Source organism: Embiotoca jacksoni, unplaced genomic scaffold, assembly GCF_022577435.1.
Source record: "Embiotoca jacksoni isolate LCO1_2020_lvr unplaced genomic scaffold, fEmbJac1.0.p SCAF_17, whole genome shotgun sequence".
NCBI classification, from domain to species: Eukaryota; Metazoa; Chordata; class Actinopteri; family Embiotocidae; genus Embiotoca; species Embiotoca jacksoni.
This window is the reverse complement of record NW_027185307.1, coordinates 9586193-9600342: the sequence shown is the minus strand read 5'-3', so window position 1 is coordinate 9600342 and position 14150 is coordinate 9586193. Positions and strand designations below refer to the sequence as shown.

Below are 14150 nucleotides of genomic sequence, written 5' to 3'. Positions count from 1 at the left end.
TGCTGAAGTGGATCTTCGGATTTCAACTCGGGTGATCCCTCCACAAGATGGGTCTTCAAGTTTAGATAATAATCCAGGTGCTACCTCAAAGCTCTTTATTATTTCAGATGTAAACTATATCGTATTCACGCACACTTTGCAGTTCGTTAAATTACCGCAAACTAATTGTGACACATTGGACCTGCCTGCAGCCTTCAGGACCTCAGAGGGTTCAAGACTTTGGAGATGTTACTCAAAGTTGATATTCCATAAATTCAGACAATAACGTGTGTAAAAAAAAAATAAAAAATGATATAAGAGTCTATGAGAGCAACAGTAATGTGCAGGCAGTGTTAATTTTGTAAAGTCTATGGTTTGCTTTGTACCCACTTTTACAAATGCATTGGTTTTGCTTAACATTCATCCACAATGTCAGTACAGAATTGCCTCTTATTTTGAAAGCAATGCCGGAATACATGTGTGGTCTTTTGTCATAATAGCCGATTTTATGGGGACGTCCGAACGTCAGGCCCAAAATTGATACTATGCGCATGCGTGAAGCATCACGTGAGACAAAAAAAGCAAAAAAAAACCGCGAGGATGATGGGAAATGTAGTTGAAAAACAGATTTCCCGAAATGCACCAGCGTTCGGGAAATACCAGGCGGGCAATAAGAAAAGTAATACCACGCGAGAATTCAGCTTCCGATATTTGTACGGATTGAAGATTTAAAAACAAAAGAAAAGGTTCCGAAAACACAACAGCGCGCCAGTTTAATGTTGTCGGATCTATTTGGAAGACGACGCATTTTTTGTCAAAGTATGTTTTGAGTTAAAAAACAAAACCGCGGATTTGGCCCTCACGCGGGCATCGGAGCTAACTGACGCGTTAGCTGTGATGCTGGGTTGTAAAGTCCCAAAGAAACAGTCGATGTTAAATGCGCGCCTCTTAAGAAACAAAACATGTCTGGATTTAACTTCGGAACAGGAGCTCTCAGCTCCGCCAACCCGGGAGGAGGATTCGCATTTGGCGCCGCAACCAGGTAATAACTCATTTCTTACAACCGATTCAGCTAACGTTAGCCTCGGCTAGACGTCACCTCGTCCTTCGTTGCAAAAAGCCAGAATCTATGAACGTGTAAATGTTTTTAATGGATAGATATATATAGATATATATAGATATATCTAGATATAAAGGTCTCCTACATCACTGGAGGTTCATTCTCAGTGTGCTGAAAGTGCAAGTTTAAAAAAAAATAAAAAAAAAATCATTTGGATAAATTGCCCATTGGACCTGGTTCTGCTTTCAGACTCGTCACAGATTTAAGAGAAATGTTCTTATGTCAGCAGATTAATTAAAAAACAACAATCTTTCAAACTCTGCAGCTCCGTCGGTGTACAGCCAAGCCAAGAGAAGTAACGATGACCAAAGCACGTGTTCCGGTGGAGGCACACCTCTTATGATTTATGTTCAAAGTTATGTTTTGTACTTGTGGCTGATAACAAGTGGCACATTTCATGTTGCATTCTTATAAGCAGAACTTTGTTCACTTTTAGCCACCGAGTTCAACTCTTGCAAACAGAATAGTAAAACCTGTAGTCTTTAGGGTATTTGTAAAAAAAAAAATAATAATTAAGACGGGTAAGGTTAAAAACAAAATTAAAGGGCTTGTCGTTCTGAAAAATCGCAATTATGACTGTTTTTATTTGATTATAAGTATCATTTATCTGTGAAGCACTTTGGTCAGCATTTGTGACGGATTCTTACATGGTATTGGTGTTGTGGATGAACTGTGACTGTGTGCCTGACTTTCATGCCTTTTCCTTTTAAGTGCACCTCCGGCCAGCACTGGCGGCTTCTCTTTCGGGACTGCGCTGGGTACACCAGCTGCAGCCCCCGGTCCCGCCACCAACACCACCCCGTCTCTTGGTCTAGGAGGAAGTCTTTTTGGTCAGAAACCAACTGGAGGATTCTCTTTCAATACACCCGCCTCAAGTAATCATTTCACACGGATTCAAAACAAACTCACCGGCTGGCGGTGAAATACACACGTTTGCAATGAACTTGTCTGCCAACTGCAGCCGTACACCACGTCTAACGTTAGGATGTTCTTCTCTTTCAGGTGCTGCTGCGCTCAATACAGGCCTTACATTAGGTATCTTTGTGTTTTGGGGATATTTTAAGTTATATTTTGGAAAGCCAGGTTCTAACCTTCATTTTTTTTTTCTCTCTCTCTCTCAGGTGCCCCAGCTACGACAGCAGCCACCGCCGGCTTCAGCTTGGCCTTCAACAAACCCACCGCCTCAGCAACACCCTTCTCCCTCACCACCGTAACCACGTCCTCGGCAGCCCCCGCCGGGGCAGGTTTGACGTTCGGCTCTGTCCTGACATCCACAGCTCCACAGCAGCTCCCATCCGCAGGCTTCACCCTCGGTCTCGGTGGCACAACAACCACCACAGCAGCGTCAACGGTCCCGTCGCTAGGCGGAGGCCTCTTCTCAAACACTCTGTCCGCAGGTACGGCGCAAACAAAAGAGCCTGAGCCTTGTCTGCGCATAAGTGGCTTGAGCTGCACAGTTTGGTGCGTAGAAACAGTGCTGCTGCCAGTGCCTGTAACCTATATGTTTACTTGGTGTTGCAGGTTTGGGTCAGACCACTCTCGGAGGAGGCGGCTTAACGTTGGGTTCTCTGTTGGCCGCCTCCGCGGCAGCATCAGTAGCCCCTACCCCAAGTATTGGCCTGGGTGGAGTCGACTTCAGCACTTCCTCTGAGAACAAGAGTGACACATCATCTGGAGCCAATGCACAGTACGACTTGCTGGCCAATACATGCATAGTTCTTTGATAAATGGAAATAAAATACGTTTTAACAACTGTTATATGAGAGGGTTCGATAGTTTCCGATCCTGTTAAGCTGCGACGTTTCCTTCTGTTGTAATGATGAAAAACTCACTCTTTCGCTCCCTCAGGGACAGCAAAGCTTTGAAAGATGAAAACCTGCCTCCAGTTATTTGTCAGGATGTGGAGAATTTTCAGTAAGTATTGTTTTACTTGTTTGTTATCACAGGATTGTCAGATTGAATGTAGCAGCATACTCACATGAACAGAATAGAATGTGCTGCGCTCTGCAGGGTTCCTTAATCAGTGGAAAATTGCTTTCTAAAATCTGGAATTTAATTGAAATAAAAAACTGATATCAGTGAATTGTTTTTGTGTAATTTACTAGTGATTTTCTTCCTTTAAGTCCTTGCTCCCTCCTTTTGCAGAAAATTTGTGAAAGAGCAGAAGCAGGTTCAGGAAGATATCAGCAGAATGTCATCAAAGGCCATTTCTAAAGTCCAAGATGACATCAAGAACCTCAAACAGCTTCTCTCTGTCAGTGCCAGCGGTCTGCAACGCCAAGCTCTGGCCATTGACAAACTAAAGCTGGAGACAGCCCAGGTAAAAACTGTACACCTACACACAAGTTGGAGTATGGGAAGTTATGTTAGCTCAGGTTTTGAAGTATTTTTTATTTCTAATTCTCAAATTTGATATCGTCAAAGATCCGTTGTCATATTATGGTCATAAAATAATGAGCACACATTATATTATTATGCAAAGACAGACCGTTTCTATTTCCTTTCTTTTTAAGGAGCTGAAAAATGCTGACATAGCACTGCGCACACAAAAAACACCCCCTGGACTTCAACATGAGAACACGGCTCCATCAGAGTAAGTGAACAATTGTAGAGCAGTCCCTTCATCGATGTGCAATCACATTGCTTTATTTATTTTGGCTTGTATTTAATTCTGAAACTTGTGTTGAAAGTTTTTTTTTTTTCTTCTTGGCCTGTTTGTCTCTTGTCTCTCAGTTGGTCTCCATATAACCCGGACAGGACAAATAATTAAACTATGAACCTTTTCTGTCTTAAGTTATTTCCGTGGCCTGGTAGAGCAGTTTGAGGTGCAGTTGCAGCAGTACCGGCAGCAGATAGAAGAGCTGGAGAACCACCTGACAACGCAGAGCAGTGGCTCCCACATCACTCCTCAGGGTAAGAAGGCATTGTTCTGACTTCTAACACAACTCTGGTCGTGTCTGGGTTTTAAATCGGCACCAATCGATGCATTCGACATAAACACGAGCTGTGAAACCTCACAGTTACAAACGCACGACACATGTGTTTCGAACCGAGATAACCTCTAATCAAAATCTAAAGAAATGTCAATTAATATCAGTTTAAAGGGTTTGTCAATGACTCTCAGTGGTCAGTATGTCTAACTCTTTTTTTGTTTGTTTTTCATTTATATATGCCCAACGTGCCCACAGCTTATAACACCGTTTGTGTTTCTGTTTCCAGATCTGACTCTGGCCATGCAGAAGTTGTACCAAACATTTGTTGCCCAGGCTGCCCAGCTCCAGTCTGTCCACGAGAATGTCAAGGTCAGTTTTTTTGTTCATCTTTGTCTGAAGATGATAAAGTATTCTCATCAACTTAGTATTGTATTAAAACTAGTTTAACAGTATATAGGGCTGAGTGATAAGGCATTTATCAACAATTGTATTGCGATGATGTATGTTGTGTTTTGTCCAAACTGTAAATACAGCAGACAAAGGTTTTAGTTGTATGTGTCAACGGCATATTAATTACATTTCCTCCCCTCTCTTAATATCTTGTGCCATAGATTTTGAAGCACCAGTACCTTTCCTACCGCAGAGCCTTCCTCGAAGACTCAACGGACGTCTTTGAGTCCAAACGGGCATCGAACAGGAAATGGCAGAGCGCGCCGCGCGTCACAACCGGGCCCGCCCCGTTCTCCAGCGTGCCCAATGCCGCAGCTGTTGCCATGGCAGCCACGTTGACCCAGCAACAGCAGCCACAACCAGGTCTGACTGCCTACAAGTTCTAGAAAGTTCTCCTCCTCTTCACCTTGTTTCAGAGAATAAAGGAGGAATAGGAGAAACAGAAGTAAAGGAATTTTTGAAGAGAACAGGATGAATGTGCTTTTAATGAAGGTAGCAAAACGTTCAAAAGGATGATGGAATCATTAAAAACAAAAACAGCCTTAGTTGGTGTTAAGCTATGTGTACTTTCTCTACTGGAAACACAAAGGGAGCGAGAAGAGAAATCTGTTGCTTAACTCTGGCAGGAAACCTTTGTGCTGCCTTACCATGTCATGTCTGACTCAGATCAAGGGTAGAGACATTTATCTCATGCGCCTTACAGTATTAGAGTGAGAGCATTTAATCGATGGCTCTAGACCGGCAGTGTTGGTATCAAGCCTGTACCTATGACAAATTCCTTCACCTAATTTCTCCCTTTCTCTTTTTGCCCTCTCCAAGTGGGATTTAAGAGCGGTTATGCAGCCGACATCTGTAGAGAAATTATATAGAGGTAAAGAAAATCTTGCCATCTCATTTTGAATCTAGAGGTTAAAAATAGCGCTTCTAAATCTCATTGGAGGTCGGACCGTTTTATTCAATGTGGGTAAAATCCGCCTACTTAAAGAGGGTTGTTATGTAAAGGAGTTAGGATCATTAGACACTTGCCGTTTGATTTTGATATAATTAATAAACACCTTTCTCTGAATGATTTGTCCAGATATAGGGCATCTGTAGATTTTTATAATATTGGGTTGGGGTGATCAATTGGCATACAAGATGTAGATTTATAATAATATAGCTCCTATTTTTTTGTCAACAATCTATTCCACAAAACAGAGCTCCAGTTAAACAAATGCCTCTGAAAATACAAGACTGAAGCAGGTTTTTAGAACCGAATTTATAGAAAAATAATGTCGTCAGTGCTCATTGAAGTACGCTTGCTTCAATAAGGGTCTACCAATAGGAAGGCCAGTTTAGATCCACATTATAGAGATACCGTGCTCTAAATAACTAAGCTCAAAGGCTTACATCAACTTCAATTTGAAAGAAAAAGCCGGTCCTATTCATTAATTAAAGAATGTAAGTTGAATTTTTGAAATGTTAACAATCATACTACCTGTTCAATCTTTTCTACCATCCGGTAGTAACAACAAAAGTGTTTATAAACGTTATTCTGCACAGTATTAATATCCAGCGTATGCAGATGGATGAAGACTGATCTTTTTATATATATAAAAAAAAAATGCTGCTCACTCAGAGGTTGGTGTCAGAGGTGTTTCTGGCAAATTGGCATTGTGTAGGATTTGGTGTGATACCCCAAAATATTTAGATAAGCCTTACACATTAATGTTAAATGTTGGAACACTCGTGGGCACATAAATTCACTTTTATTAAACATTTTACAACTTAAATAACTTTTAAGAATAGTGTCCATTATGGTTGTTGCCACATCGCTGAGGTGTTAAAAAAGTTTCAGCCATTTTTGTAGGCTTTGGTTTGTAGGCCATTTTACTGGCAAATCAGGGCACCTACATATGATGAACAAACTAAGCTACTGTGTATATTAGCATGTTTCTGCTGTCTTTTTTTTCTTGTAAAGTTAAATAAGGTGTAGTAAAGACTAAATTCAAATGCTTAAAAGCAATATTTTAATAGAATTGGGCTGTAAATTTAGCAGTGTTAAAGAACTCACTTGGCAAAATGCAGAAACACGACGTTAAGTCTGGTTTCATTTACAAATTTCTGCTGCTTCCTTTCACAAAGATCATCAGTTATGCTTAAGACTAGTATCAGATGTGCCCACCTACTGTTACAGACAATGAGTGTAGCTAATCTTTCAGTTCAGTAATATTTGAAGATTCACATTACTAAGCAGGAGCTATTGTAAGTAACAATCATCTAACCTCTTTAAATATGTGCCAAGTGGAGATGGGTCACTATTTTACCAATCCATTACCAAGCCACGATTTACAGAAACAAACAAGCCACACTGGGTACGATGCTCTTGTGTGGTAAAAGTGCACACCACCGTGGTGCCTGCTTAAGATTTTGTGTTGCGTTCTATTTTTTATTTTTTTATTTCATAGAAAGCCAAATCAATTTGTGATTATTTGTTTATTGTAACCCTTTAAGCTCCGGGCATTATGCGGTGTTAACGCACTACTAAATTATTTCTGACTCGCAGCTTTGCAAGTCTGTTGACCCTAAAACTGGGCACTGTGTTACACGAGTGCTTTTTAAAAAAAAAAAAAAAAAATTATTATTTTTTTAATGTCAATAATGACATTTAGCAAAATTCCCAACTCTTTAGCCAAATAGTGGCTATTCTCTTGTAATTGATTTGGTTCTTTGATAGACTGAGCCGAATTACAAGTTGAAGTATTTATTTACCTATTTATTTCTCTTTTTTTGTTTTCTTTTTTTTTGTATGTGCTTAACTTCCACATTTGAAATGGCATAATGGAGGTTAGCTGGTATCACAGCATAGAGCACGAACCATGCAGCTGGCTGGCACCTCCTTCTGGTAGATTCTTGTTTGACCCATATCCTTGTCAGTGTGGTGGTTGATTGTGTAAGCCCTACACTTTGATTTGTGCCTCCATGGATATAAGTGATAGGTGCCAAAAGACTCAGGACTGAAAAAAAAACAAAAACAAAAACAAAAAAAAACTATTTAATTCCCTGAACTGTAAGTTGAAACGAAGAAGTTGTCTTTAAATAACTTTACTCGCTGGGTTTTTGAAGTGGATCATAAAGCGTTTCAAATTGTCTGGTTCACTTATGGCCTAAATGAAGCGGTGCGTGTTTGTACACAGTACAAAGTGTTTGTGAACAAAGAGCTGCAGTTGATCATTTATGCGGGAAGGTTAATTTCCGTTATGAACGGAGCACAGTGACAAAAGTAGTGTGCACTTTCCCACTGTTTGATACTGAAATGCATTTGGTTGGTTGGGTTGTAATGAGGCCATAGCACTGTTACTTGATGAAAGCTATTTCACCTAAGGGCTACTGTCAGCGTAACAGGGCTGGATCATTTCACATTCAGTTCAATGAAAATGTAGAGTGAAAGTGCTGTTCACGAGATGTAATTTCAGGTATTTTTTTGGTACTTTGGATGGACTTTTGCCAAGAGATGCTTTTCATTTCTGTAGAAAATCTACTTTCGTGTTGGTCTGACTTGATCAGTCAGTTGAGGCCAATTTCTTTGGTAGTTCAGAGGAGAAGAATTCTTTTTTTTTTTTTTTTTTTTTTTTTCCACTGCTCACACTGGTCTATAATTACCAGTAAGATACATTGGTGCCAAATGAAACAAGACAGGTCAGTGCGGTCACATTGTGTGTCCACGTCTCTTGATTGTGTGGAGGTTTGATTTCCCACCGTTTTATGATGTAAGGCAACGGTGTTGCTTGATGTAGATACTGGTTAGAGCTTCGGTATTGTCAATCGGAAGAATAATGGATAAAAAAACAAAAAAAAACTCTAGTTTAAAATGTTGCCATATTAACCAGCGTTCAGCTAATTGAACTGACAACACTCCTCTGTATATTCCTGCTGGTCACTGCTGTGCTTGGTGAACCAACATAATTGATTTGGTGAAAAACAGCCGCTCTGTCAAACAACGCTGAACTTTTTGTAGGATTGAGGTGCAGTTTTGGATCGTGCCAGACGTCTGTTAGAGGTTCCCAAGTTGTCCAGGATTTCGACTTCTGTGCAGTTTTGCTTACACTTTAACACGTTGTCTTCCACATCTCTACAGTCATACTTAGCACAATAATGACTATTACATGATGTAATAATTACTGGCCTGTCAGAGCTGTTTGGACTTTGAGGATAAGTGGATATTAGGCCTCCTTCTACACTGTTAGATCTTTCGGTAATAAGTATGCAAATGCTGTATTTTCTTGAATGCTACAACAGCAGGACTGGTCCCATTTACCTCTTCTTTTTTTTTGTTTTAATACAAGTGAAGGAATTGAAATGTGAATTTTTTTTATTATTGTTATTATTATTATTATTATTATTATTATTATTATTATTATTGGTAGCCACACTACTAGCTCGACAATTTTCCTAATTAAGCTATTCAAAAACTGAATGGTATTTTAGTTTTTCTTTGTGTTCAGATTTAGCACAATAGTTCACAAAACTGGGCCTGATCAGTCAAAATCTAAGTCTGGTATTGTGAGTGATGGGCTGCTACAGATCGTTTTGAATGTTCCTATTCTTCTCTGAAACATTTCCTTTAATTCTTTATCATATACTTGCACCCTCGTTTCTAGTTGTTTGTGGCTTTCGGGAGGTTTTAATGGTGCAAATTGTGTTTTGGCACATGCAGGATTTGATCATTACTATCGGAAAACTTGACTAAAGAATGTCTCGCAATATGTTGTTTAGTCACCTCATCCACATCAGACTTGCTCCAACAAAGAGAAGAGTTTGTAGTTTTTAATCATGTGAAGATTTATTGAAGATGCAGCTCTCGTTTAAAAAAAAAAAAAAACAGGACCCTTAACCGCCAAAATTATAGCCGTTATTATGTCAGAGAATTAGAACCCAATTGATACTGGATTATTGGGGCCGATGCCGAGTCGATACCGAAATGTGGTTATCAAACACTAATTACAAAGATTTGTAACGAAGACTGGATATTCTACAATTTAATGATAAACTTTATTGTCTAAAATTACATCAACGCATTGAAACAGTAAACTTCACTTGGAATGTAGTAATTACAAATAACTACAACTCAAATTTATAATCAATTTATAATCTATCCAAAGCCTCCTTTCCAGCATTGTGTTCAGTAAAATATGTTTTCGTATACGCAGATATCGGTATATCTGTGATGAACTGGAATTGGCTGACCGATATCGGTCGAGCTCCACTCACAGTACACTGGTTAAAAAAAACTGTTCAAACTAAACCACAAAAGTCATTCACTTCCTGTTGGATGAATGTCCCAAAACTTGACATTGACCTCCGCTGGCAAACTGCACCACATCACCTAGTTTCCTTTATTTTGAACAGTTTACACTGAAAGGCAGCCACGAATGCCAATTTCACATTTCTTATCTAACTCTCGAGTGCTTTTACTTGTAACAGAGTGTGTTTAAACTTATATATCCAATGCCTGTTGATACAGTATATTTAATATATAATATGGTGTGCCTTTTTAAGCTATATTCAATAATTGTGTGATGCATCTTTTTTTTGTTTTTTTTTTGGCATATGCTAGTTCATTCACTCTCAGAAATCTTGAAAAATTTGGAAACTTGTCAAATGCAGTAGCAGTTAGCAATTAACAACCAATTCTGTTCTAAACTGTTTGTTTGTGTTTTATGTAAGTGGAATTGCATATTAAATTGACAATAAATCAGTTTTTAAACGAAGAAACGTTTGTCCTTGTTTCTTTTTGACTGAAGTTGTTTTAACAGTACAGAATAATTGGAAGCCTCCCAAAATTGTATTACATAAGAACAAAAATCGCATAGAGAAAAAAAAAAAAGACAAGTTTCTGAGTGAAAGAACTAGCAGCAACTTTTCAAGTTTGTCAGTAGTAATAACTGCACTACTTATTCAGCTGGAATATTATAGTTTCAAACCTTTATAATGATATACGTAAATTCATATGCAGCAGGTGTTAAAAAGCATGGTGCATAGCCTAAGTACAGTTCTACTTATTTCAAAAGCCACCTGTAAGACTGTATAGAAACCAAACCAACATTGAAAACAAGAAGCAGATTTTTTTTTTTATGAAACGTTTTTGTCAGTATGACAGCAGTGCAATTCACAAGATACGTACTGTCCTTTCTATCTACCATAAAAAAAAGAAAGAAGGAAAAAGACCAAGAAGAGTAAAGCTTATGCTCTCTCTCTATGCCTTAGGGACCCAGGCACCCTTGGGGGCGGGGTTCGGAAACCCCTTTGCCTCGGCAGTGGGCACTAGCTTGGGCTCTTCTACCCTTGGAGGTATTACCTCTGCATTTTTTTTTTTTTTTAATTTATTTTTTAATTGAATATTCCCTGTGACTTTGCCATTCCCTTGCATAGTTTACCATTTCCCTGACGTCACCTTGCAGCCTTTTTGTTTGAGGCTTTTGAGTTCTCTTGTATGAAAGTGTAGGCAGCTGGTGTGTATGTGTCTGAGAGAGTGGTGCAGTCAGAGCTCAGCAGTTTGATTTTCTTTCCCTCCTTGTGCAAGAGGTCAAGTGCGTTCACACCACAAGAAAACTGAGCCAACCTTTGCTGCGGGTCACCATATGTACCTCGACATGTCACAAGTTGGGTGACTTTTCTTTTTAATTTTACTCGGCGAGGCCAAATTTCTTCAAAACATTTCACCAGTTGGTAATACTGGAAAAAAAACAAATATTTTGCTAAAAAAAAAAACAACAACAAAAAAACCCCCACGCCTGTCAAATTGCTGATCTACTTTGACGGTGTGGAAACAAGTGGTCTGAACGCACGCACAGTTGGTGTGTTCTCTCGTAGTTGGTGTGTTTGTCGTGTTTCTCCCTTTGGCCTGTGCTTTGCTATGCAGTGTACCGTGAGCCCCGTTTTGCTCTGCCGTGCTCAGTCGGAGCTGTGCACAGCGCGCCAATCGGTTAGGTCCGTGGCGTTTAGTTTTTGCGTATGTTTGCTAATGCCTGCCTGTGTGTGCTCCTGAGGCACTGCTGCTCCTTGTGTTTGTTCCCAGTCTCCCCCTGTGTGCTTTAGCTCGGTCTGACTTCCGTGTCACTCTCTCCCACAGGTTTTGGTGGTGGGCCAGGATTTGGTGGGGTGGGCACTGGGGGGTCTTCTTTTGCCTTCTCCTCCGCCAGTAAGCCCACAGGAGGCAGTCTGAGTGCAGGTACACACATGCTGTACATACCACCTTCATGTCAGCCCCCCCCCCCCAAAAAAAAATGATGGCAACAAAAGAAGAACAGCTAGCGTTGTGTTTCAAAGTACTTCCTGATGATTCTCTGAGCTGTTACTGTTCACCATCAGAAGAATTTGTCATACAAACTAGCTGATACATACAAAAGGACAAGCTTCCTATATATATATATATATATATATATATATATATATATATATTGTGTATATTGTGTATATTATATATATATATATATTGTGTTGAGTTGCTGTGGGCTTCACAGCAATATGTAAATACAATAACTTTCTCTTATTGATAAGTAAGCTTCAACACCGTCCTTATATAACCTTGTACATATAGTAAGTGTGCTGATACTTTGACATGAGGGGTTTTATACCAGGTGGACTAAAGAAAAAAAATTGTCATACAAATTACAAAATCAGCAGCACCTGTTTTTCATATGGACATCTTTTATTTCTCTTTATTACTTAGCTTTTCCTCTAACATCTCTCTCTTGAATTGTTCCTCTCCTCTGACCTTCTGTGTGCCCTGTCTGGCTTTTCTAGGTTTTGGTAGCAGCACCAACTCGGGCTTCAACTTCAGCAACCCCGGCATCAACCCCTCCGCCGGCCTGACCTTCGGCGTGTCGAACCAACCCGCCGCAGGCTTCGGCGTGGGAGCGCCCCTACTCCAGCTGAAGAAGCCCCCCGCTGGTAATAAAAGGGGAAAGAGATAGAAATGGGAGAAGACAAAAGCCTGCAATTGAGAAGCTGACCAGCTCGGGGTTTGTAGCAAGTGGAGTCCTGGTCTCCCAAAAGCCTTTAGGCAGCGTTGAAATGATCATTGTCAACATACAGAAGAGAGGAAATGCAAATTTGAGGGAAACATCGGGGATGTGATTAGGCCTACAATCAGTTACACATTTTAAAATCCTTTGGAGGTATATGCTCAATAAATATGAAAAAAAAAAAAAAAGGAAATCTTATTGACAAAGTGGCAATTTTGGTTGGTATTGTCCGCTGTTTTTCTTTAATCCGTTTCAACAATGAAATTAGATTCCTCAACTCTTCTTTATATTTAGTAACTCTGACCACCAAATGCCAGAAATTGGAATAATCTGTGAAGTGATAACGGTTGAGTTAGCACTTTTCAAAAATCCTGCACACGATGGTCCTTTGCTTTTGGGAATGCCAGCCGAGGACAGAGCTGGATCAGCTACAAATAGTTCAGTTATCTGTGAGGAACTGTTTTAGTCTGAATATCGTACAAGATGGGTTTTTTTTTTTTGCGTTTTGAGGTGGACAGTTAAGTTGGTTCCATTTTGCTACACAAACTCTGTGAATCACAGAACTGCACTCGAACGCATCTCAAATTATGACTTGGCCCAAGTCTCGTCCAGGGAAGGGTAAGATAAGGTCAAGGAAAAAAAAAAAAAAAAGCTTAAGGGGTAAGACTCGGTTGGGAACGGTAGAGTCTCTGTCTGACAGTGTTAGCGGGGAATCGTACGTGATCTGAGATAGTTTTATATGCACAGGAGTGTCCAGGGTGGGTTTTTGGGGAAGCACAGTTTTATTTTTGTATCAAGTAGAGAAAGAGACGACATTGGGGAGGGGTAGAAGGGGACTAGCACCTTGAGATAGTCCATTATCTAGTCCACCTAACCTGTGTTGTTGTTGTTGTTTTTTTTTGCTACAGTCCATCCTTATCTTTGTTTCATAATTGCTTTAAGACACTCTTTGTTTGCCCCTGTGTACTATTGTTAGAACTTGGGATAGGAACCGCTGTGCTCTTTGTAATACATGGACCCCTTTAGATGTTTAGTTAGTTGAATCTAAAACGGATTCCACAAGCATATTCTCCCTCCTCAGTTCATACGTGTGCTAGATCAAATTTGCACTTGCCAGTGTACGTGACCTGAATGTCAGTGATTGTGTGAATGTGCATGTGTGCCTATCGCACAAGTATGAATTTGTCTCTCTGGTCTATCATACTTCTTTGAGTGTGGTTAAGGGTTAAGTTTTTTTTTTTTTTTTTTTTTTTTTTTTTTTTTTAAATTGTCCATGTCACTTCAGTTACCAAATACTGGTAGTTGTACTGTTGTTTTCTAATCACGTCCGTGGAAACCTGTATTTTCAAGAAGCTGTTTAATAATAAAAATCTTCAATATGATGTTTTGTCTATTTATGGCATCACTTCAATAAATGTGTGTCGACACAGAAAGATGTCTGTCATTACAATGTATATCCAAATGTGTATAGTTTGCTCTTTCCTTAATGGCAGGGTAACAGGCCATCAACATTGTCATGATTCATATCCAATACATTTTCCAAGGCATTGCTCAAACAAGTAACACGTTTGAAAATATTTGTGTAGTATCAATATGTGAGGAAAAGCAGGTTTTGATAGGAGTAGTGAATGAAGCAGGATTACTCATTCTGGGAACATTAGC

The 14150-nt window shown here is 39.6% G+C and overlaps 1 protein-coding gene across 3 annotated transcripts; it reads left to right on the top strand.

The window, feature by feature from the left end:
• The first annotated feature begins 586 nt into the window (after positions 1-586).
• On the top strand, positions 587-13862 carry nup58 (nucleoporin 58). 3 transcript variants are annotated; one of them, XM_069151530.1, is made up of 14 exons: positions 587-1021; positions 1811-1974; positions 2102-2134; positions 2221-2496; positions 2621-2786; positions 2948-3013; positions 3245-3419; positions 3613-3692; positions 3894-4012; positions 4319-4401; positions 4644-4845; positions 10729-10812; positions 11594-11692; positions 12268-13862. In XM_069151530.1, exons 1-14 carry the CDS (start codon positions 942-944, stop codon positions 12435-12437), a joined length of 1797 nt encoding a protein of 598 aa, XP_069007631.1. In that variant the 5' UTR covers positions 587-941; the 3' UTR covers positions 12438-13862. The 3 variants fall into 3 exon arrangements, with proteins under 3 accessions (XP_069007631.1, XP_069007632.1, XP_069007633.1); XM_069151531.1 differs by lacking the exon at positions 10729-10812 and having other exon boundaries at positions 606-1021; XM_069151532.1 differs by lacking the exons at positions 10729-10812; positions 11594-11692 and having other exon boundaries at positions 607-1021.
• Positions 13863-14150: the final 288 nt, after the last annotated feature.

Excerpts from the sequence above, each read along its gene's own strand:
- nup58 (XM_069151530.1), top strand. The coding sequence starts at position 942 with ATGTCTGGATTTAACTTCGGAACAGGAGCTCTCAGCTCCGCCAACCCG. Across the intron at positions 1,022-1,810 it reads GCATTTGGCGCCGCAACCAG|TGCACCTCCGGCCAGCACTG; the intron begins GTAATAACTCAT and ends TTTCCTTTTAAG. Across the intron at positions 3,693-3,893 it reads GAGAACACGGCTCCATCAGA|TTATTTCCGTGGCCTGGTAG; the intron begins GTAAGTGAACAA and ends TTCTGTCTTAAG.